Source organism: Emydura macquarii, unplaced genomic scaffold (assembly GCF_026122565.2).
Source record: "Emydura macquarii macquarii isolate MOO-44397 ecotype Brisbane River unplaced genomic scaffold, CSIRO-AGI_Emac_v2 contig_2636, whole genome shotgun sequence".
NCBI classification, from domain to species: Eukaryota; Metazoa; Chordata; order Testudines; family Chelidae; genus Emydura; species Emydura macquarii.
The window spans coordinates 13,396,976-13,420,299 of record NW_027132773.1 but is presented as its reverse complement, the minus strand read 5'-3'; the positions used below and the strand labels follow the sequence as shown (position 1 = coordinate 13,420,299).

At 40.5% G+C, this 23,324-nt stretch overlaps 1 protein-coding gene across 1 annotated transcript in view; it reads left to right on the top strand.

Moving 5' to 3' along the window:
* CNTN1 (contactin 1) overlaps window positions 1–23,324 on the top strand; it is a 238,637-nt gene that overhangs the window by 185,638 nt on the left and 29,675 nt on the right. The window contains exons 20-22 of the mRNA XM_067564200.1: window positions 5,505–5,691; window positions 6,847–6,959; window positions 8,153–8,309. Of these exons, the coding sequence (XP_067420301.1) occupies window positions 5,505–5,691; window positions 6,847–6,959; window positions 8,153–8,309 (457 nt within the window). The remainder of the gene's footprint in view (window positions 1–5,504; window positions 5,692–6,846; window positions 6,960–8,152; window positions 8,310–23,324) is intronic.

Sequence of the window (23,324 nt, the reverse complement as noted above, 5' to 3'; positions counted from 1 at the left end):
ATAATTTCTCCTGTTGTTCTACACATTGTAATGATACCTCAGGAAGGGGAAAGTCTGGATATTTAAAAGATTTTTATAGAAGTAATTTTAGTTCATATTTTAAAATTTATAAAATAAAAGAGTGATATAGTGTTGTCATTTTAAAGCCTAAACATGAATATTTGGTCTCCAGTATTTAAGCACCACAAACATCTCTATTTTTTTCTGTAGAAGCATGGAAATATGTGAATGCCTTGGTGTCCTTTGCAGGGGACTCCTATGGCAAGAGCATGATGGTTATTATCTTTGAAAGCTCGTGTCAATTGTGGGAGGTCCCTGATGATTGGAAAAAGGCAAACATAGTGTCCATCTTCAAGAAAGGGAAGAAAGAGGATCCAGGGAACTACAGATGGGTCAGCCTCACCTGAATCCCTGGAAAAATCATGGAGCAGGTCCTCAAGAAATCCATTTTAAGGCACTTGGAAGAGAGGAAGGTGATCAGGAACAGTCAACATGGATTCACCATATGAGGAGAGTATGGATTCACCGTATGAGGAGAGGCTGAGGGAACTAGGATTGTTTAGTGTGCAAAAGAGAAGAATGAGGGGGGATTTGATAGCAGCCTTTAACTACCTGAAAGGGGGTTCCAGGGAGGATGGAGCTAGGCTGTTCTCAATGATGATAGATGACAGAACAAGGAGCAACCGTCTCAAGTTGCAATGGGGGAGGTCTAGGCTGGATATTAGGAAAAAGTTTTTCACTAGGAGGGTGGTGAAGCACTGGAATGGGTTACCTAGGGAGGTGGTGGAATCTCTGTCCTTAGAGGTTTTTAAGCTGCAGGTTGACAAAGCCCTGGCTGGGATGGTTTAGCTGAGGTTAGCCCTGCTTTGAGCAAGGGGTTGGACTAGATGATCTCCTGAGGTCCCTTCCAACTCTAATATTCTATGATTCTATAATTGGCATTAATGGATTGGTTTGAATATATTTCTCCAATGTGTAATTTAAGTGCATTTTAAAAAAGTGGGCAGAGGAGAATTCTGAAGGGAAGGAGAATAGGAGGAAAGTAGGGAACCTATACAGATTAGTTTGGTGAGTGCTTGTCCCGTTTTCCCCCATGGTTTTATGTGGTTTAATAGTGATTCATGGGATTTGGGGGGGAGAGGGCTGAAACAAAAGATAATAATTCACAATATATTTAAAGAGAGGGAAAATTATAAAAATCTATAAACACACTTCAAACATTAAATATTATAGAAAATTCTCTGTTAAATATTAATTTTAAAACCACATAAAATATTACACACTTCTTTAGTCTAACAATTGTAAACTTCATCACTTAGCAAAAGTACCTCCTAAAAGACAAAAACAGATTAAGTATCCAAAAACTAGTAAGTTTGTTTATTAGGTATGTGATATTGCTTTGATGTCTGTGTTCAATACGTAGTCAGTGCTGTTAAACACAGTTCCCAGAGGAATGAGCAGGAAATGGATATCAGGTTGGGTGTTGTAGATCCCTTTTTTAAACCTTGTTACTGGGCTGTCAAACTGTTTTATCAATGGCTTATTAAAACCTTTAAATCATGGAAACAAAAATGCTGGCTGAATGTGATAAAAGTTATAGTGGATAATACATGTTAGTAAAAGTGTTTGGAACAGCATCTTTCATAAAAGGAGAGGGGTCTGTTCAGCTTGGGCTGGACAGGACATGCTGTGTGTGGGGAATGATAGCAGAATGAAAAATATGAATTAGTTGCTTTTGTGGGGATCGTATTAGCTAGAAAGCCATGAAATAAGAAGTGAGTGTACTGTACCACTTGGGCCTTGTCTACGGTAGAAAGTTTTGTCAACGATAGTTACATCAGTGATTAAAAAAAAGCACTATGATAATAGTTCTTGCGCCCTTCCACACAGCACTCATTTTGTTGCCAAAACACGTCCACACATCTTGCTGAAGTATCGACAGTGAGGGCCGTGCATTGTGGTCATCTATCCCACCGTGCAGCTCGGCACCTTCTGCCACTGGGAATTGTGGAGTGGGGAAGAGGAGCACGGAGCAGCATGGGTGCTGGCTCAATGCCCCTTGGTGCATTGCATTTCCATACCATCAGTCATTGCATTGCTAGCAGCAAATTGTGCCATTTTTCCAATGGCTCCCCGCCATGTCCTGCACACCTGCCATCTGTATCCGAAAAGATGGATCCCGTGCTACTCTCCATTGTTGCTTTCAGCATTCTGAACACATCACGACTGGTCGCGCAGTACATCATGAGCTCTGAATTGGAATAGGAATCTGAGGAGCCTGACCTGCTGAGTGACATGCAGATGAATAGCACCGCATTACTGCTGTTATTCAAGGAATATCTGCACATGGTGAACCACCGCTTCTGGGCACGTGAGACAAGCACTGAGTGGTGGGATTGCAGCACTGAGTGGTGGGGTTATACAGATCTGGGGAGACGAGCAGTGGCTGCAGAACTTTCAAATGCGCAAAGCCACTTTCATGGAACTCTGTATGGAGCTGGCTACTGCCCTGTGGCGCAAGGACACCAGAATGAGAGCTGCCCTCGTGGTGGAGAAGTGCGTGGCAATCGCTGCATGGAAGCTGGCAACTCCAGACTTCTACCAGTCAGTCGCTAATCAGTTTGGAGTCAGTAAGTCCACCGTTGGAGCTGTGTTATTGCAAGTGTGCAGGGCCATTAATCGCATTCTGCTGTGAATGACTGTGACTCTGGGCAATGTGCATGAAATAGTGGAAGGATTCACAACGATGGGATTCCCTCACTGTGGCAGGACAATAGATGGGATTCATATCCCAATTTTGGCCCTTGACCATCTCGTGATGAAGTACATCAGTAAAAAATAGGGTACTTCTCTATGGTACTGCTTGTGCTTGTGATCACCATGAGCATTTCACTGATATCTACACCGGTTGGTCAGAAAAGGTTCACGATGCTCGTACCTTCGGAAATACTGGAAGCTACAAGCAGGCACTTTTTTTTTCAAGACCAAAAGAATCAAATCAGGGATGTTGAGTTGCCTATAGTGTTTCTGGGAGACCCAGCCTTCCCACTAATGCCATGGCTCATGAAGCCTTCCACAGGCACACTGGATAGCAGCAAGGAACACTTCAATAACAGGCTGAGCAGGTACTGAATGACTGTAGAATGTGCATTTCGCAGGTTAAAGGGGCGCTGGAGATGCCTTTATCACAGGCTGGACTTAAATGAGGACAATATTCCCGTGGTTATAGTCACCTGCTGTGTGCTTCATAATTTATATGAGGCTAAGGGCAAAGTGTTTGCCCCTGGGTGGACCACAGAGGTGGATCGCTTTGCATCTGCATAGGAGCAGCCAGATGCCAGAGGGGGCCATACGGATAAGGGAGGCATTGAGGGCCCATTTTGACAATGAGAACCCATAAGGTATTTTTTGAAACAGTCCTGTGACATATGACTGCTATAGAGCTGTAGATGTGTATCGGTAGTAGGTGAAAATGTCATGTGCAACGCAGAAATAAAGTGCATATTGTTCTCAGAACTAACTTTTATTGTTAAACACAAAACAGTTTACAACACAAAAAAAACCTGGAGGGGGAAAAGTAGCAGGGGGCAGTGCCAGCTATGACAGTTGCGTGTAAGTCCTGCTGTCATTCTCATAGCTGTCTGAAGGGGTAGAATGAGGGGGGTAGCGAGACACTCTGAGAGTTTGGAAAGAATGAGTTGGGAGAGTGCAGGAAAAGAAGGGGAACGTTGCGGCTGATGGGTGGGGGGGCAAGCTTGCATGAACTGTGTCTGCAATAACACTATTGCCTTTAGCAGCTCTGTCTGCTCCTGCATGGATTTGATCATGCACTCATGCCAACCAAAATTCATTCTTGGTTCTCCTTCTGTTCCTGTCTCTCCATTTTTTGAGATTCTGACACTGATTGTCTCCAAGCCCTTTTCTCTCTTTTGGATGCCTCAGAGGACAGGAGGAGTTCCTGGACCTCCTTGCTTCTCCGGGGTCACTTCCTTATCAGCCATAGGCGGTCTGCCAGCATAGGGGCCTTGGCTGTGAAGGTCACATCTGTGTAAGAACAAGAAACAATGAACAGAAGCATTACTCCTGTGCATTTCTATCCCTTCAGCTATCTATGTTTTAGCCAAGCTAATGACCCCCATGGCTCCAGTACACCCCCAGGGCACCTGAGCTGAAGAACTGGGGCTGGCTATAGCCTTCTGGGGTTGAGAACAGCTCCTGACTCCCAACCTCAGCAACCAAACTGCTCCCCAGCTCTGGGTCATCCTCCAGCTCCACTTCCTCATCGTTGACCTCTTCATCAGGGTTGAGTCCAACGGCCCCGGGGCTGTGGAGGTGTCTATGGGCATCTCGGGGGTGGATGTGGGATAGCCACTGAGGATGGCTTCCAGCTCTTTTTAGAAATGGCAGTTCATTGGCCGTGAATCAGAGTGATGGTTTGCCTCCGTGGTCTTCTGGTAGCTCTGCCGCAGCTCTGTGATTTTAACTCAGCACTGCATCGTGTTCCACTCATAGCCCTTCTCCGCCATGGCACAAGAAATCTGGCCGTAGGTATCAAAGTTCCTTCACTAGAGCAGAGCTGGGACTGCACAGCTGACTCTCCCCAAATGCTGATCAGATCCAGCAGCTCCGGTGTGCTCCAAATGGGAGATCATTTGCGGTGTGGAGCAGCCATGGTCAGCTGGGAAGATGAGATGCAAGCTCTCCACGCCGACCAAGCAGGAAGTGGTATAACAATTTCAAAACTTCCCACAACTTTACAGGGGGAGGGGTGGGTGGCTGCAGAGCAGCAGAGTGCAAATGGATGTTTAGAGAGGTTAGGATTGGAATTGTGGGACATTTCCAGAGGCCATTTACTGTGACATAAACATACAGCAGTGTCTATACTGACGCTTTTGCAATAGAACTTGGGTGAAAAAAGCTCTATGCCTCTCATCAAGGTAGTTTTATTTTGTTGACAAAACCGAGCAGTTTTGTCAACCAAAAGGGTCATCATAGTGTGTACACCAGGACTGTTTTGTCGAGAAAAGGTGATTTTGGTCAACAAAACACTCTAGTGTAGACCCGGCCTCAGTCAAGGATGTCATTTCTGCTCTTTACCTTACAGACTACTTTGTAACCTAATAGAACAATATTAAAGTTGAGCATAAAATTTTCAGGTATAAAGGACAATAGCAACCTAGCCTTGTTCTATTAAGGCTTGATCCTGCACCGAGTGAAGTCTATCACAAAACTCCCATTGGTTTAATTGGACACCAATCTGGTTCCTTGATGCCAAAGTTTCTGCATCAAATCTGAAGTATTTTCTGTTTCTTGATATGATCATATCACTTGGATTAATATAAGGAGCAGCAGTTAGCCAGAAACAGACTTTGCTGGGTTTTTTTAATTTTTGTTTTTGTTTAATTTTTAAAAATATTCTGTGCTCCAGACTAACTCACAAAGTTTCTGTAAGATTTCAATATAATGAACTGCACCAAATTATCATTCAATCCAACTGTATATAGATTCGTTACTGGACTGTTCATGATAAAGAAGCAGCTGCACAGCGGGTGCAAGTGAGCAATCAGGAATACTCAACCAAACTGGAAAATTTGAAACCTAATACCCGGTACCACGTAGATGTTTGCGCCTTCAATAGTGCAGGGTATGGACCTACCAGTGACGTTATTGATATCATCACAAGAAAAGCACGTAAGTAAAGCAGCTTTGGATTTATTTCTAAAGTTCAGTACTTCGTTACTATTAGTTTGTACTTTGCTTTTATTAATATTGAAGCCATTGGGTCTGACACCATACACACACAGTTTTCCCAGAGGAGCTAAATTGTGGCGTTGACACAAGCTCCATGTGTGGCACTGCAGATAGTTGTGGATTAGTGGCTCTGCAAAGGCTGTTCTTCTCCACTCACCGCTGCCATCTTGATGTGGCTATCTGGCACAGTGGACTAACGGGCACCTCTTCAGTCACACAAGACAGGCCACGATCTGGTCCAAGAGGAATTTAGGCTTGGGTCCAGAGATTATAGCCTCAAGTGAAGATTTTCACAGAACTTGTGGTGCCTTAGTGTTTGGCTCCCTCACTGGAGACACCTTAAAACAGGGCTGATTTTCAGAATGTGCTTTGAAAATCATGCCTCTTTAAGGTGGCTCAGTTTGGACACCCAGAATCACTAGTCAATTTTGAAATCCTGGCCTGTAACTACTGTTTGCTCTGTCTCCAGAATTAAATAATAATGACTCCCTGAGTGGTATTTAATTAAGGACTGTGTTTCTTTATTTAAAAATGTGCTTTCATGGCCTAAAAAACGTGAGATTAACATGTGGGCTTTATCAATAAGATAGGCAGTATACTATCTGACTCAGACCTGCAGGGAGCATATGTGTTGAATAAGAAGATTCCATTTTACATGGCTACTAATCTAACTATAATTACACTTTGTGCAGGAAGGCACTCTGAATACCACAGAAATAAGTGCTATAGAAATGCCTTTATATAATTATTTACATATTTAAATTAAATGAATCAGTATAATTAAACTAAATTCTGGGAGGTTTTGGACACATTTGCCTGCGAAGAAAACACAAGCCCAGTTCCACAGTAAAGGGTAGAAATTGGCCACTTCTGTTCTGGCAACACATAAATGCCAAACCCACAGGGAGCCCGTTGTTCAAGCCATGCAAAAATGCATAGCTGGAGCCATGGAGCTGCATTCCAGAAGAGAGACTGGCCCGCATTCACATAAAGGCCAGCCATAATCTTCCTTTTTAGAAGGCTCATTCAAATGTAAATGAAGGTTTGTGAAGCTTCATGTTTCTGCACACAAAATGGTATGTGTTTATTTTTCAGCTCCAAGCCAACGTCCAAGAATTATCAGTTCAGTCAGGTCTGGTTCAAGTTACATCATCACCTGGGACCATGTCAAGCCAATGTCAAATGAATCTGCAGTTCAAGGATACAAAGTATGATCTATAAAAATAGCTTCTAACTGACATAACCTGCACTCAGTATATTTTATAGTCACTCTTTATCTTTGGTACCTACTCCAGCTCTAATGCGCTTGCATCCTTTAGACCACAGGTTCCCAACTTAGAGGTCACAACTCCCTTGTCCCCCAATGGTTTTGGAGGGCGGGTAATGGCCACGTTTCGTTTTTATGGTAAATGAGAGAGGTCCTAAAATGTTGTTGTAATGTGGAGACAAAGTATGGAAAAGGCTGAGAATCACCACTTTAGACATACAACAGAACTGACTGCTCCCACAGTGACATGTCTCTTACAGGATACATTGGTAGTAGATAATATCTTCCAACAAATTAAGCTCTTTTCTATTTTTGCCCTCTTTCCCAGCATGAATTACTACCAGCCTACAGTTCTGATCCTCCCTCTGAGAACTACAACCTCCAGAATACCTGTCCTTAAAGGTCAAAGACAGTAATAGAACCAATGTGTCTAGAGCTGTCCTTAAAGGGATGACCCATCATGGTACATGCAACTGCAGTGCAAGCACATCTACAAATTATAGGAAAGGGGTTAGTTATAGCCATCAGTATGCTGAAACCATTAAAATGTAGTGGTGTTATTTATTTAGGGTTGTTATTTATTTGGCAGTAATATAGTTAGTGTTATATGCTACACAAGTCTTTGATGGATTGAATAGCTTCTTGTGAATCATTGAAAATGAGCAGAGATCATTTCCATATGTCTGATAAGTCACATACTAATTTCATATTTATAATAATTTGCCTGCTCTGAAACATATTAATAAAAATAATAATTGTGCAACCTTATAAGGATGTTCTTAAATAATTTATGTTACAGTATATGGTAAGATGTGTGGTGTGTTTTGTTTTCTTTGCTGAGCTGAAAGTATTATCCTCAATCATTCAAGTCTTAACTTCAACCAATATGGACAATTTACTTTAAAAGGAGATGGTATTAAATAAAAGAGAAAATATCTGCTTTCTCCACGCTTCATTTTTACAGTATAGCAAGCTGCAGAGCAATACATTTTATTTAGTTTTTACTTAAAATTAAGCCATGTACACATAAAATTAGCACCCTAAACTTGTTAATTAAAACATGGGAAGGATGTAACTGTGGTATCAGCTGCAACATGACATTTCAATAACTGTACTTATTTATGGCTTTACAAGGTACTGTATAGACCAGATGGCCACCATGAGGGCATATTGTATTCAACTGGTACACATTCAATAGAGGTGCCAGTCCCCAATGATGGCGAATACGTTGTTGAGGTTCGAGCACACAGTGAAGGAGGAGATGGAGAAGTAGCTCAAATAAAAATTTCAGGTAGGCAATTTTTTTTCATATTGGGAATTTATGGCTAGATGACTTCAGAGATCAGCAAGTGCACATCATTCCTGACAAAAAGAGTCTGGGGTAAAATGCTGTCTCTTTATCGCTCTGTGTCTTTCTGTCTCTCCAATTTTTGTATATATGGGGTACAATTACCATAGTATGTAGTAAGCAAAATACTATTTCAGAACAAGCATAAATGTCATGGTATTGGATGCTGGTTTTGCCATCTTAAGGTCCAGACACATTTGATTCTTGGTTATTTTTTTTTAAACTTAAGGAGGAGATTGGTGATGACTGTGAGCTTTACTCCCACCCTTTGGCACACACCTTATGTAGCCATTGGTATAGCTTTGCAGAAACAGCATTACAAAGGCCATCCCAAAAGGGATTGGTGCTAGGCAGTCTTCATAGAGTCTTACAGATTAAGGCCAGAGGGACCATTAGATCATTTAGTGTGACCTCCTGCATATCACAGACCATTACATTTCACACAACTGCTCCTATAGCTGAGCCCAATAAGTTGTGTTTGATTAAAGCATATCTTCCAGAAAGGCGTCCAGTCTTGCTTTGAAGATGTTAAGAAATGGCGGACCCACCACTTCCTTGGTAGTTCGTGCCAGTGTTTAATCAATGTTAAAATTTTGTGTCTGATTTCTAATTTGAATCTGTCTTGCTTCAGCTTCCAGCCATTGGTTCTTGTTATGTCTTTCTCCCCTAGATTAGATAGCCCTATAGTACCAAGTATTTTCTTCCCATTAAGGAGTTTGTACACTTTTAATCAAGTCATTTTTTTTTGATACACTGAACAGATCGAGCTCTCTAATTCTCTCCCAGTAAGGCATTGTCTTCAGCCCTAGAATCATTTTCCTATCTCTTTTCTGAATCCTCTCCAGTTTTTCAACATCCTTATTAAAATGCCGACACCAGAACTGTATGCATTATTCCAGTATGAGTTTCACCAATGCTGTATGCAGAGGTAAAGTTACCTCCCTACTCTTATTCACTACACCTCTGTTTATACAAGGATCCCGTTTGTCACACCTGGAGCAAATGTTCAGTTGCTTGTCTACTATGACCTGTAAATCCTATTTAGACTGATGCTCTTAGCCTCTCACTGCTTTTTCAGGGTATGTTTCCCCCATTCTGTAGGTCTGGCCTGCATTCCTTGTCCCTAGATGCATGACTTTCCAATTGGCTGTATTAAAACATGTTTTCTTTGAACAGGCCTTTCTTCCCAAGCGATTCAGTTTGCTCTACTATGACTGCCCTGTCCTCATTGTTATTTATCACTCCACTAATCTTTGTGTCATCTGTAAATTTTATCAGCAAGCGATTTTTATATTTACTGCCAGATCATTGGTAAACCTGTTGAATGGTATCGGGCTTAGTACTGATCCCTGCAGAACCCCTCTAGAAACATCCCCATTTGATGATGAATCCCCTTTAACAACTTCTTTTTGGAGATATTGGTCAGTCAGCCAGTTCTTAATCCATACACAGTATTCTCATTTCAAAATCAGGATGTTATACAGCATTAAATAAAAATTTTTAGTGTATTACATTGGTATATTACAGAAATCTAAGTATATTACATTACCTGATGTGTTATGGTGCCCTTCAGCAGCCACTTTTAACCTCTCTTGCAGATAACTGTGTAAGTGAATGCTCCTCCATGCAGTATTAGCCTCTCTGTTTGTGACTCTCAGATAGGGAGGAACTATGCGGTTAAAGAGAGAATGGCAGCGTGGCTGTGACTGGACCATGCTCTTAGCAGTTGGGGAGACTGAAAAGAAGGCACAAGGCCAGGCACTCTCCATGGCCACCCCAGTGTATGGACCACAGGGCCAGCATATCTTGAAGTTTTAAGGCTCAGTCCCTGCTTCTTCCTAAGGAGAACAGAATGTAGTGCTGTTTCCATAGCCACAATCTGGAAACTTTTAACAGTAACTTTTCCTCTTCTAGGGATTTTTCTGTGGTAGGAGAGGATTAAACACTCTCAGGCATAGTTGTCACAGGGAGGTTACGGGTGGCTATGTGACAGGATGGTAGCATGCTCCCTATCAACTTTTCTTTTCCTGGTAGCCCACTCAGAGACATATTGCTAGGGATAATGCATGTCTGGTCTGTGTGCCACAGTGAAGCTTCTAACCCTAAAACCTTGATATACATAATAAGCAATGCAAAATGTAAACAAAAATGTTGCTCTGTTGGAAGAATGACTTCTTAACAGAGTCCATCTGGCTACTGAGAATAGCTACTTTGCTACAGTGCAATAGGAGTAAAAAGGTAAGTTATAGCCCACTTATTTTTGCAGCTAATCTAGTTGTTAAAATCACAAGAAAATATTTTGACTTGCAAATGTTTTTTTGGAAGTCAAATAAATAAATTAATTATATATATATATATATATGTGAAAATACATATTCTTTCTATTCCACCCCTCTTCCTCCTCATTTTCTCTCTCTTCTGTCACTTTCTTTATAATGTTCTCTTTTTTAACTTTCCTCCTTCTTCTCACAGACCTTAAAAAAAAAAAAAAAAAAAAAAATCCCAGTCATAAATTTAAGAGGGAAGTGAATATACAGGAGGAGAATTTGCTCTTATCAATAAGCAGATTTCAGTTTGAGAGATGTACTGTTTTAACGTTAGTATAAAAAAAGTTTATCAATCAAAATATAAAAACACATTCCTTTATACTGAGTAATCTGATATTTAAGAACTTATCATAAAAAAATTAGCTGCATATTTATTGAACTGCATTTCAGAACATTTACCATACTCAGAGTAAAATATAGGCTTACTGCATTTTGTTAACCAATGTCTGGTGTTTAGTGATTTTTTTTACCACATTATAGCAAATTCATGAGCTGCACATTTTTAAATTCTATATTGAGATACCACAACCAACTGAAGACTGGAACTGCTTGTTTAACCATAGGAGTCAGTTTCTGCAGCTAATAGCAGGCTTATCTATTTTTTTAAAAATATATTAAAGCTATCTTTTTCTTTTTAATCTCTAACATGATTTGCTGATTGCAATATTTTGTCATAATGCAGATATTAATGTATTCACAGCATTAGTCTGAAAAGCTGCAATGAATAGATATAAAAAACATATCACGTCTGGTCCTCTTCTCACTTACCCTACTGTAATTGCATTGGTTTCAGTGAAGTTACACCTACTTTATGCCAAAATAAGTAACAGAAAACTCAAGCCATGGACTTTAAAATGACTTCATTCTTCATAGAGGATGGTATATTGGGCTGCATTAGTAGGAGTATTGCCAGCAGATCGAGGGAAGTGATTATTCCCCTCTATTCGGCACCAGTGAGGCCACATTTGGAGTATTGTGTCTGGTTTTGTGCCCCTCACTACAGAAAGGATGTGGACAAATTGGAGAGATTCCAGTGGAGGACAACAAAAATGATTAGGGGGCTGGAGCACATGACTTACGGAGGAGAGGCTGAGGAAACTGGGCTTGTAGAAAGTATGAGGAGGGATTTGATAGCAGCCTTTAACTACCTGAAAGGGGGTTTCAGGGAGGATGGAGCTAGGCTGTCCTCAGTGGTAGTAGATGACAGAACTAGGAGCAATAGTCTGAAGTTGCAGTGGGGGTGGTTGAGGTTGGATATTAGGAAAAGCTTTTTCACTAGGAGGGTGGTAAAGCACTGGAATGGGTTATGTAGAAATGTGGTGGAATCTCCCTCAGAAGTTTTTAAGGTGCCGCTTGACAAAGCCCTGGCTGGGATGATTTAGTTGCGGTTGGTCCTGCTTTGAGCAGGGGGTTGGACTCACTAGATAATCTCCTGAGATCCCTTCCAACCCTAATCTTCTATGATTCTATGATTGTATAATCTTAATTTTCTCACAGCACTTTCCTAAATATCATTCTAAATGCCTAAGTGAATAAAGAATAATTTACTTGCTACATGCTAAATGAGTATAGCTAGAGAGCAAAATTGTAGCGTTTCTGCTTTCCCCCATTTTAAATATATATTGGGGTTTCATTTACCAGAGGCATACTTTGAAACACTGAAAAATATTTACCTGTAAGCATTCATATTTTTCAAAGAAAAATGCACAAGGTTTTGTTTTTTTGTTGGCAGCCCCAGTAACGCATTCAACATTTTAATTTTATTTTATCTTTTAATTTGCAATTTCTTTTTCTGCTGATTAACAGGAATATTAATATTAATTGCAAAGCTTTATCCTGAGTAAATCATATAGCATTCTTTTAATGCAGCGTAGCCATAATCCTCAAATTATAATCTTCAAACACTCGTCTACGTCATAGGGCACTCCTTTCGCTACCTGGTGAGCAGCATTGCCTAACCTGTTTCCATGGTCTGTCAGGCACTCTACATTGGGATTAACAACCCCCACTCCCAGCACCGAGTCTCAAAGCCGGGTCTGCTGCAATGTAGATGTTCAGGCTTGGGCTGGAACCCGGGCTTTGGGACCCTCCCCTCTCATGGGGTCTCAGAGACCAGGCTCCAGCCTAAGCCTGAATGTCTACACTGCAATTTTATAGCCCCAAAGATTGAGTTCCATGAGCCTGAGTCAGTTGACCTGGGCCAGACGTGGTCATGTCACGGGTCTTTTATTGCAGTGTAGACATACCCTCAGTCACAAAACACAGTCTGTTTCTTTTCCACCACAAAATCCTTTAGTTCTCTGTTTCCAAACAGGACAAAGCATAGCACAGGTATACAGAAGGAGGAGCCTTTCACGCAGCTTCTGTCCTCCATGGAGATCACCGTCTGAGCTTCCCTGCTTCCTGTTCCTCCAAGGATACATCCTCCCAGTGACTGAGCCAATTACTTCAGAATCCCAACAGTTACCACCAAGTCTCAATAATCCCCTTTAGAAATAGGTTAATTGACTCCAATTAAGGCTCCAGCCTTCTCTGTGCTACATGGTGCTACAGCTAGAACTCTGTCACTGTCTGCCCCATCTGTGATTGTAGTACTAAAACGATTAGAGGGAGAAAACAGGTAGATCCTGTAAGGAAATTGGTATATGGCCATTACAAAAAAAAAAAATCTGAGGAAGACTTGGACTGTGTGACTGTCCATTATAACAGAATTTGGAACTCATTGATCATTAGTTATAGAAATGTAGCAAAAAATGTTCTATGAAACCAATAACATGCTTTCAAAAGTGCAGTCATGCTAGAGAACTACACTTCCCACTAACACATTTCACCCTCGGTCTCATATTTCACAACAGACTAAGGGAATGTAGGGAATCCTCTCATACCTTAACCATAACATACCTGTGTTAATACTTTTAAAACAGCATGTCAGGTTTGCTAGACATTCTCTTGATTTGTCATTTGGTTTTATTTTTGGTGCATACAGATACTTTAACTACCACTGCAGTGTAAATTTTTGATACATCCAATCCTAGTCCCATCTCATTTGAGAATTAAGGTCTGATTGTGTCACATTTACACACGTTACAACACATTGAGTTGTGGAACAAGCATGTTTTCAAACAGACATGTTGCTTTTAAATTTCAATATCTTATATTTTCTTTTGTATTCAAACTCAGGAGCAGGAAGAACTATGCAAACATTATACTATGGTCTACTCAGCATTATCCGATATTATTCATGACCATGTTTATTTTATTTGTTTCTAGATTGAAGAACCTTGATAGGTAGAAAAAGTTAATAGTGCTTAGTACAAATTAACTAATGAATACCCCAACACCTTGTGAAGTAGTAGTATTGACTCCATTTTATAGAGAGGGAAACCGAGGCAGAGAGATTAAGAATCTTGTTCAAGACCACAAAAGCAGTTAGTTAGAGTAAGGAGTAGAATTCAGAAAGTCATCCTGGTGCTCCCAGTCATGTGTTGAGACTTCTAAACCAAACATTTGGTCTTGTCTCCCTCTGAACTCATCTGTGATACCCTATATTACAGTACAATTAAAATTACATTCAGTTTTGAAGTATTATGTAAGATGACTAATCGATCAATTATTTGCAGTGAAAGTTCAACTGCTAGTCACATGACATTGCCGAAGTGAGCAGTTATGTAATAAATATTGTCTCTGTGCTGGGTGCAAAGATCTAGACCAGAGATACAGAAGAACCTCTTTTTTAAAATTCAATTTTAGCGATTTTCCTCTTTGTCCCCCTCTTTTATCTTTTTTTCCATCCTAAGGAAGATTCTTTTTTTTTTTTTTTTTGCAGAAGGTCACATTGAAAGTGTTATTGTAATTTCCCCCTGCAGCACATTGGTTATGGCTGATAATTGTGATTTTAGGGCTAGAGTTAGCAACTGTGAATTTTTGCATAAGTAGACCCCTAAATTGTCCAGAACCAAGTGGTTAACAGTGCTGTAGCTATTGAGGGATAGCTCTGAAAGACTGTCGTCTCCCTGTACGCCACCTGCCTTACCTAAGTCACTTCTTTTTGTGACTGTGGCCTCTGCATTTTGAATTGGTAACGTGAGTACAGACTGGTGGAGAAAGACAGCAGCCTGCTGAAGGTAAACCACATTAACTGTTATTGAAAATACAGTAGGTCTCTCTCAGGTATGTTGAGCTGTTGCCGCTTCCTCACAGTCTACCTCCTTCAAACAACCTTTCTGCATTCCCACTTCCCGTGAACCTGCCAGACATGCTACAGGTCCATGAGTCTGTGAGGCACTTGTCGTTCTTTTTAGTTCCAGAAGGTAAGCAAAGTTTAAGGCAATCTGAGTACTGCTTGAGTGGAAGGACATTGGGGAGTTGGAGAGAGAATTTATAAGAATAGTCTGTTGGAAGCTAATTGCTGTGCAGAAATATCTGAAGAAGAGTTTGCTGGCTATAGTAGGATTCCTGGTTTTGACCTGAAGGGAACATGCCACGGCATGTTCTTTTTTTTTAAAAAGAAAGAAACTAATGCTCAGCCAGAGCCAGAGGAGAGTGGAAAAAAGAGGTCCATGCTGACAGTTCCAGTAGTGACTGAATTAATTTCCAGTGAAATCCCACTTGCAGGATTAGCCTCAAAGTTATTACCAAACACTTCTCTTTTTTCCCATCTCATCAGCAGTCAAAATAGATTTGCAGGATAATCAGGAGGCCAAACAAGAACAGCGACAGGAAGAAGTGGATTTTAAAGAAATCCTCAATGCCGTTCAAGAAATTTCTCTTGGATCTAAACTTGACCAAAACAATTACCAATTGGGGATCTGGACCATGCATGTCTAGGGATTCCCATTAAACTGGGATGTTGCATGAGTGCACAATTCTAACCTGTCAGTTCCTGATGGAGGATCAGGAGCTAAGATAAAGAAAAGCCTCTAAGTTATGTGCAGTTTTGAACTTGATGGTTAGGAATGAATTTTTAGTCTCCAGCTGTAATACATGGAATGCAGCTGGAATACGTGGAAATGAAAACTAGGAGGGAGCACGTCTATTACATATACTGGAAATCAGGACTTGGGGGTGTTATTCCCACCTTGTTTCAGATTTTCTGTGCAACTATGGGCACATCAATAAGGCCCAAATTTTTTAAAAGTGGCCCCTGGTTTTGAATGCTTACATTTTTGGTTACCTACCATGAGACTACACTCCAGTTGAGGTCAGTTGCAGTTGTGAATGTCAGCTTCTCTGAGAATAAGGCCCAAGATATCTAAAGCTGGGTGTTTTTTTAAATGTGGCTATTAAAATCTTACTGCCTCTGTTCCCTCATCTTTAAAATAAGGATAATATAATATCTATTGTATGTCATGAGAGTGTTGAGTGACATAATTGGTTAATGCTTTTAAAACATTTTGCAGTGATGAGATGAAAGGAACTCTAATGTTCCAAATGATGTCAATTTGAAGAGATAATTTTGGAAAATGTAATTAGCTTGAAAACTCTTCTTGAGTTATAATCCTAGGGCTAGGTTCACAAAAGGATTTTGGTGCCTAATTGCTACTTTCAGTGCCTAAATCCCAGTATCAGGCCCCTCTGGTATTCACAACACCCCTGCTTAGCTGCCCTTGAACACTGTGGGCACCTGCATGCACTTGGCACTTGAATTATTTCAGTGCTTAGCCCTTGGCTATGGGAAATTCTGATATGGGGCGGCTCCCTTGGTCTCTTCTTTTCAAGCTGTTCCAACTGTGGATAAATAATGAAATTATCATTGGTCAGGAGAGACAGAGAGAGAACAAGCATGAGACTGATTCTGTAGCCTGACAGTTAAAGCACTTACGTGGGAAATGAGAGAGCCAGGATCCAGTCCTTATGTGCCAAAGACTTTTTAAATTATTAAATTTAAAAATGGGAAATAAGAAAGGTTTTATAAATCAAGAGGAATATAGTACTGGGGGAAAGAAGGCCCAGTAATACACAAGGAGGATTAAATTAATGTGACTCAGAAGAGGGTGAGGTGCTGATTTTTTATTTGTTTTAGCATATCTTTAATAGGCAAAATTATAGAGAAGCATGATCAACCAATAGAGAAGAAGACCCTCTAAAAAACTGGTAATGAAGAGCAGTTGAGAGAGTGCAAATCAACTAGTGTAAATGACATGCATACTAGGATATTAAGGGAAGTAACTAATTTGCCAAAGAAGTCTAAAGAAATGAGTCCTTCATATGAGCCCTTTATTTGAACTAGGGAAAGCTTATCATTCTTGTCTGAGAGCTACTGCATCATTCTGGATGGATGTGGTCAAAGAAGAGAATCCAGAAAGTGAAACTGATATCTTGAAATAGGAGAACATTAACTGGACAGAGTGCAGAGCTGGCTCAGACATTGATGAAAAGGAAAATATAGATTGCCTGCATTCAAGAAACCAAATTGAAGGGAGTGAAGATAAAAGACATTGGAGAAAGCTATAAGCTACTATACTATGTCATATTGAATAAAAGAAATGTAATTAGTATAGTTTTAGAGCATGTATACACTGCTCCGCAGGTCAGATTGTCCTCTTCAAACAGGACTACATTAATGCTAAGTAGGAACCTTTCAGTTAATGCCTGCAGCATCCACATGGGGGAGTTACAGCACAGCACTTTAGTGCACACTGCTATTCACACTTCTGTAGTCTAGAACATAAGAACGACCACACTAGGCCAGACCAATGGTCCATCTAGCCCAGTATCCTGTCTTCGGACAGTGGCCAATACCAGGCACAGAAGAGGTAATCATCAAATGATCCATCCCATTGGCCATTCCCAGCTTATGTCAAACAGCAATCCCTGTCCATCCTGGCTAATAGCCATTGATGGACCTATTTTCCATGAACAAGTCTGAACCGTGGGGCGGGCAGTATAGACTTGCCCTTAGACAAAGTGATGCAGGAATGTGTAGTGGTTGTGGTTAGGTTAAGTGACAGGTTAATTTTGATGAGGGTAGCTCTTCAAAAATGGCCCCCTAAATATTATATGTACATATGCACCCCAAGTGGAATGCGATGTACAAGGAAAAAAAAGATCTCTGGGAAAAAATGGACACTGTTGTACCGAAAGTAGTAACAAAAGAGTCATAATTAGAGCTGACCTTAATGATCATGTGGGGAGAGACGGCAAATGCTTTAAAAGGTATCATAGCCACCGTGGATATAGACATAGTTTCCCCTTCCTTGTTCCTATCTTACAGTATGCCCAGGCCTATGACTTGGTCATCATTAATACATTTTTCACTAATAAGGAAAAACATTTGATTACCTATAAGAGTGGCAGTATGAGGGTGCAGATAGATTATTTCTTGCTAAACCAAGGTGAGCTGAAAAACATCAGAAACTGTAAGGTCATCCCAGAGGAAAGCATTCCAACTCAACATAGAATGCTGGTTGTTGACTGTCAATATATATAGTACATGAGAAGAAAACGGTCCAAAGCAGTATAAAAAATCAAGTGGTGGAACTAACAAAGTTAGTAAGGAATTTAAAATAAAAGTGCTGGAGAAGATCACTTTAGAAGAATTTAAGAGAAAATAAAAATCAATGATGCAATCATATTGCAAGCAAAATACAAGAATGTGCAAAGACCCTTCTTGGGAAAACAAAAGCAGGAGCTTTTTTCCTCAATGAGATCAGGTGGTGAAGTTTGAGAGGCCATGAAGGAAAAGAAAAAGTGTTTTAAACTTTAGTAAGCAATGCTCCAAAAGTAGGATTTTCAGGAATATAAAAAAGCCAAAAAAGATAGCGAATAAAGAGGCAGCAGCTACTAATGCTAAGGCCCTGGAAGGCTTATATGCCCATCTTGAAATGAGGAAGGATGAGAAAGAAATACATAAACTGGCAAAGTCCCACAATAAGAAAACTAAAGACATTGGTGAGATCAAAATCGAAGATAAAAGTGAAAATGCATTAATCAATGAGAACCAGATTAAGGAATGGTAGAGAAATTTCTTTGAAGAGAATCCACTATAACCAATCACAGAAGAAGTTGCAGAAGCAACATGAAAAATAAGAAAGCTTTCAGCCCTAATGGCATACCAGCAAAAGTATGGAAGTGCCTGGGGCAAGTAAGCATGAATATAGTGACACAACTGTTTAATTTCATCATGAGGGGGACTGAGAAGATGCCTGGAGAAAGAGCACATTAGCACCAATATTTAAGAGAGAAGGAGACATATGTGCTAACTATCTTTGCACTAAATTCATGAGCCACACAATGAAGATCTGGAAGAAAGTTGTAGATAAGAGACTATGAAGAGAAGTAAAGGTCAGTGACAATCTGTTAGGATTCATGCCAGGCAAGTCAACCATGGATGCTGTTTTTGCATTAAGATTGCATGTAGAAAAATATAGAGAAAAGAGGAAAACCCTGCACATATTATTAATTTATCTTGAGAAACTTATGACCACATTTGAAAAAGGCATCTGGTAGTGTGTGAGAATGAAAACAGATACCTGAAAACTATAGCAGACTCATCCAGGTCTCTGCTGTTACCAAAGTCAGGAAGCCAGGGGGAAAAACCGAACAGTTTTTAGTAAGAGTTGGAGGATATCAAGGCTTGGCACGAAGCCCCTTTTTGTTCATGTTAGTGCTCGACACCTTTACAGAAGGCATTCAGAGAGTGACACCATGGTGCATGCTTTGTGTAAATGATGTGATGCTTCTGCGAGAGAGCAAAGGGGGCGTGGAAGAACATTTAGTGAGATGACTGTCACAAGGGGTGAAAACTAGCAAAGAGAATCTAAAGAATGTAATTATAAAGTGTGATAAGTTGGGTTGTGGGGAGGTTCCTGATGGGTTGCTGCAGGGATAGCACTGGTCTTGTCAGGACTGATTTTCTTAACATTAATGATCATAAAAAGAGAAAATGGCTCATTAAGAGAACTTGTATATCAAATCAGGAATCATAACCAAAACCAGGTAAACAGGAAAAGGATTTTGAGATTAGAAACATGGGTACAAAATAACAAAGGCCCTAGTTCAGTAAACCATTTAAGCACATTCTTAAATCCATCCCCATTCAGCTATGCAGTTATGCATATGCTTAACTTTAGACATGCTTAAAATTTAGTATGTGCTTAAGTGCTTTGATAAATAGCGATTCATTGCTGAATCAGGGTCCAAATGAGATTCTGGGTAAAAGCCCCATAAGTGACTTAAGAGCCTAATTGCCATTGATTTTCAATTAGACTTAGGGTATGTCTACACAGTTAAAAAAAAAAAAAATAGACCCACAGCAGTGAGTCTCAGAGCCCGGGTCAACTTACTTGGGGTCATGGGGATTGCACTATGGGGCTAAAAATAACAGTGTAGATGTTTGGGCTGGAGCTCAGATGCTGAAACCCAGCATGGGGAGTGGGTCTCAGAGCCCAGGCTCCAGCCCAAGCAGGAATGTCTACATTGCTATTTTTAGCCCCACAGCATGAGCTCCACGAGCTTCAGTCAGTTCTTCGAGTGCTTGCTCATGTCCATTTTGATTTAGATGTGTGTGCGCATCATATGCACCAGTGCCGGAAATGTTCCTGCTAGTGGTACCTGTCTCCTTGCAGCGTATTTCGTCCTGGATTACAGCCTGCATCCGGGCCTGTTATGAACAAGCAGGAGTCATGCCTCCAGCATCCTTGTCAGCCCATTCCATGAGGGCTCAGGTGTCTTCAGTGGCTTTCGTGGTGCATGTACCTATTCAGGATATTTGCCGGGCTACCACTTGGTCATCCATATATACCTTCATGTCCCACTATGCCATCACGCAGCAAGCTAGGGAAGATACGGGATTCGGCAGAGCGGTCTTACAATCTCTATGGCCATGAACTCCTGCCCACCTCCAGAGCACAGTTGGTGAGTCACCTAAATCAGAATGGACATAAGCAAGCACTAGAAGAAGAAAGAATGGTTATTTACCTCATAACTGCTGTTCTTCAAGATTTGTTGCTCATGTCCATTCCACAACCCGCCCTCTGTCCCCTCTGTCAGAGTTCCAGCAAGAAGGAACTGAGAGTAAGGGGCTGGCAGCACCAACTATGTGAGTGCATATGTGCACCACTGCAGAGGGCGCTAGAGCCGGCCATACTGGTACCACTTGGGGAAAAATTTCCAGCACCGGCGCATGTGGCGCATGCACACATACCTAAATCAGAATAGACATGAGCAACACATCTTGAAAAACAACAATTACGAGGTAAATAACCATTCTTTTTCTTGAGCTCTGAGTCTCATGGCCACGGTGGGTTTTTGCTTTGTAGACATAAGCTTAGGCTCTTAAATGCCTATGTCACTTTTGAAAATGTTACCCACTGTTTTGAAATGTGCAAACTAATACAGCAGGAATTAAATATTCTGAAACATATGTGCTGAGTGGAGTGGGAGGGAGAAACTTGAAAACTGGAAATGCTGACAGAGACCCAGGAATGACAGCCAAGAGCAATTTAGACATGAGGTTGCAGCATAATGTGATGGTGGGGCATGGGAGGGGAGTCAGTCTAATCTGGGGTTGCCTAGAAAAAGACTTAATTTAAGAGCAGGAAGGTGATTATCCTGTGGGTGTAGCTCTGGAGTTGCCACCCCTGGAATGTTGCATTCAGTTCAGGACACCACTTTGCCAGAAATGTAATGACAAAGCAGGGGGAATTCAGAAAAAAATCAATTACAATAATATATGTAAATATACCACACGGCATAAAACTATTAAGTGCTTTTCCCTAATGATGAGCAACTGAACTGGTTTTCTTTAAACCTCTACTCCCAGATTCTTAACCTCACGCTTTGCTGCTGATTCTGCAAGCACCTGCTCCTTTTGCTCAATCTGACCCCATCCCCTTCCTTCCAAATCTTATCCAACTCCATCCAATTCCTTCTCCACCACCTTTTCTTGAAGAAACACTGCCCTCCGCCTGGCCGCTGTTTTGCCTCTCAGTTGCTGCCCTCACCTCATGCTTCATGCGTCACCCCTGAATCCCAATAACTCAGCTGAAGATGGAGCTTCAGGTGAAATTGTCTTCATGGACTCTCCCACAAATAAATGAAGGGAGAAAGGGCTAATTCTTTGTTGTTAACTATGTTTAAGTGTTTGTTACATGCACTTTATCCAGGTGTATTTATATACTTCAGAAACTCATGCCAAATGATAAGCATGTAATAAGTGTATAACTGCTGGTATTGAAATACATATTGTGATTAAAAATCCAATGCAGTAATTCAAAAGCAAGCTAAGAATTATGGCCAACATTCTCTACTGGTCTAACTCAATTGATGTCAATATAGTATACAAGTAGAGAATTTGGCCTAATATGTTTATGTTGTGTAAACACATATTGAGTTTAGTGATACATATTTTTATTGTGGTAGTTATAGGAAATGGGTATAGTATTTTCTCTAGGCATGTATACCACAGTAAACTCAATAATCCCATACTATATGAAATACTGAAAAGGGGCGACCTCATGATGAGCACAGAGTGGAAGGCTAAAACACAGTACTGCAAGTTAATGTAGTTCACTTTTTTGGCATTTAAAGTGAAAGAGAGAGAAGTTTTGTGCTTCTTTATAAAGAGCAGCTTTCAGAAATATTACCTGTTCTCATGTTGTTGACAATTTTTTCATTAATTATTTTTTAGAAGATTTTAATATAAAAACCTCAAGATAAAAACAAGATTTGTTATATAAAACTGATGATAATGAGCCTTTTAATTTCCTGAAGATTTCACAGATTAAGAAAGCATTTCTTCACAAATAGGATTTAATCTCACAATCTTTAGTTAAAATCTGGTGTGTAAGAATAGTTGAGATTAAAAATGTAATAAGAGAGCCCTTCAATTTAAGGTGGAATGCTTGGAGAAAAGTGAATATCTAAACATCAGTTGGCCTGGAAGAACTTTATTTTTATAGTTTATTAGAAACATAGGAATTGCCTTAACAGATTATAACAGTGGTCCATATAGTCCAGTATTGTGTCACTATCAGATGCTGCAGAGACAGGTGCAAAAAATCTTAAAGTGGGAAATAACATGACCTGTCTGTAAGGTAAATTTCTTCCTAACTCCATCAATTAGTAGTTAGCTTATACCCTGCAACAGGAGAGTTTCACTCCCTAATGTATATTTTTATCCTAACTCATGTCACTGTGCGTATTCTCATTGTCCATATAAATGTCTGATCTATTCTTTACTCCTGCTAAACTCTTTCACATACTGATATCTTGTAACAGTGAGTTCTCTAGGTTAAAGAAAATATTTCCTTTTATCAGGGTTAAGGCCCCGTCTATACTAGGAAAAAATATATGTTTTTAACTCATGCTAGATAATCTATGTTAACTAAAATGTGTTAAAATCCTAGTGTAGAAGGCAAGTTGTAGTTTTAACTTGTGTTAACTGGTCAAGGTAAATGTTAGCAAGATTAATTCAATCTCAGACTCCCTTAGGGCTCACTTAGGGTACATGCACACTGCCAAAGAAGATCTGCAATTCAGAGCCTGGGTCAACTGACTTGGGCTCATAGGGCTTGTGTGTGGGGCTGAAAATAGCTGTCTGGATGTTCAGGTGCAGGCTGGAGCCTGGGTTCTGAAACCTCATGATGGGGGAGAGTCTTGGAGCCTGGGCTCCACCTCAAGCCCGAATGTC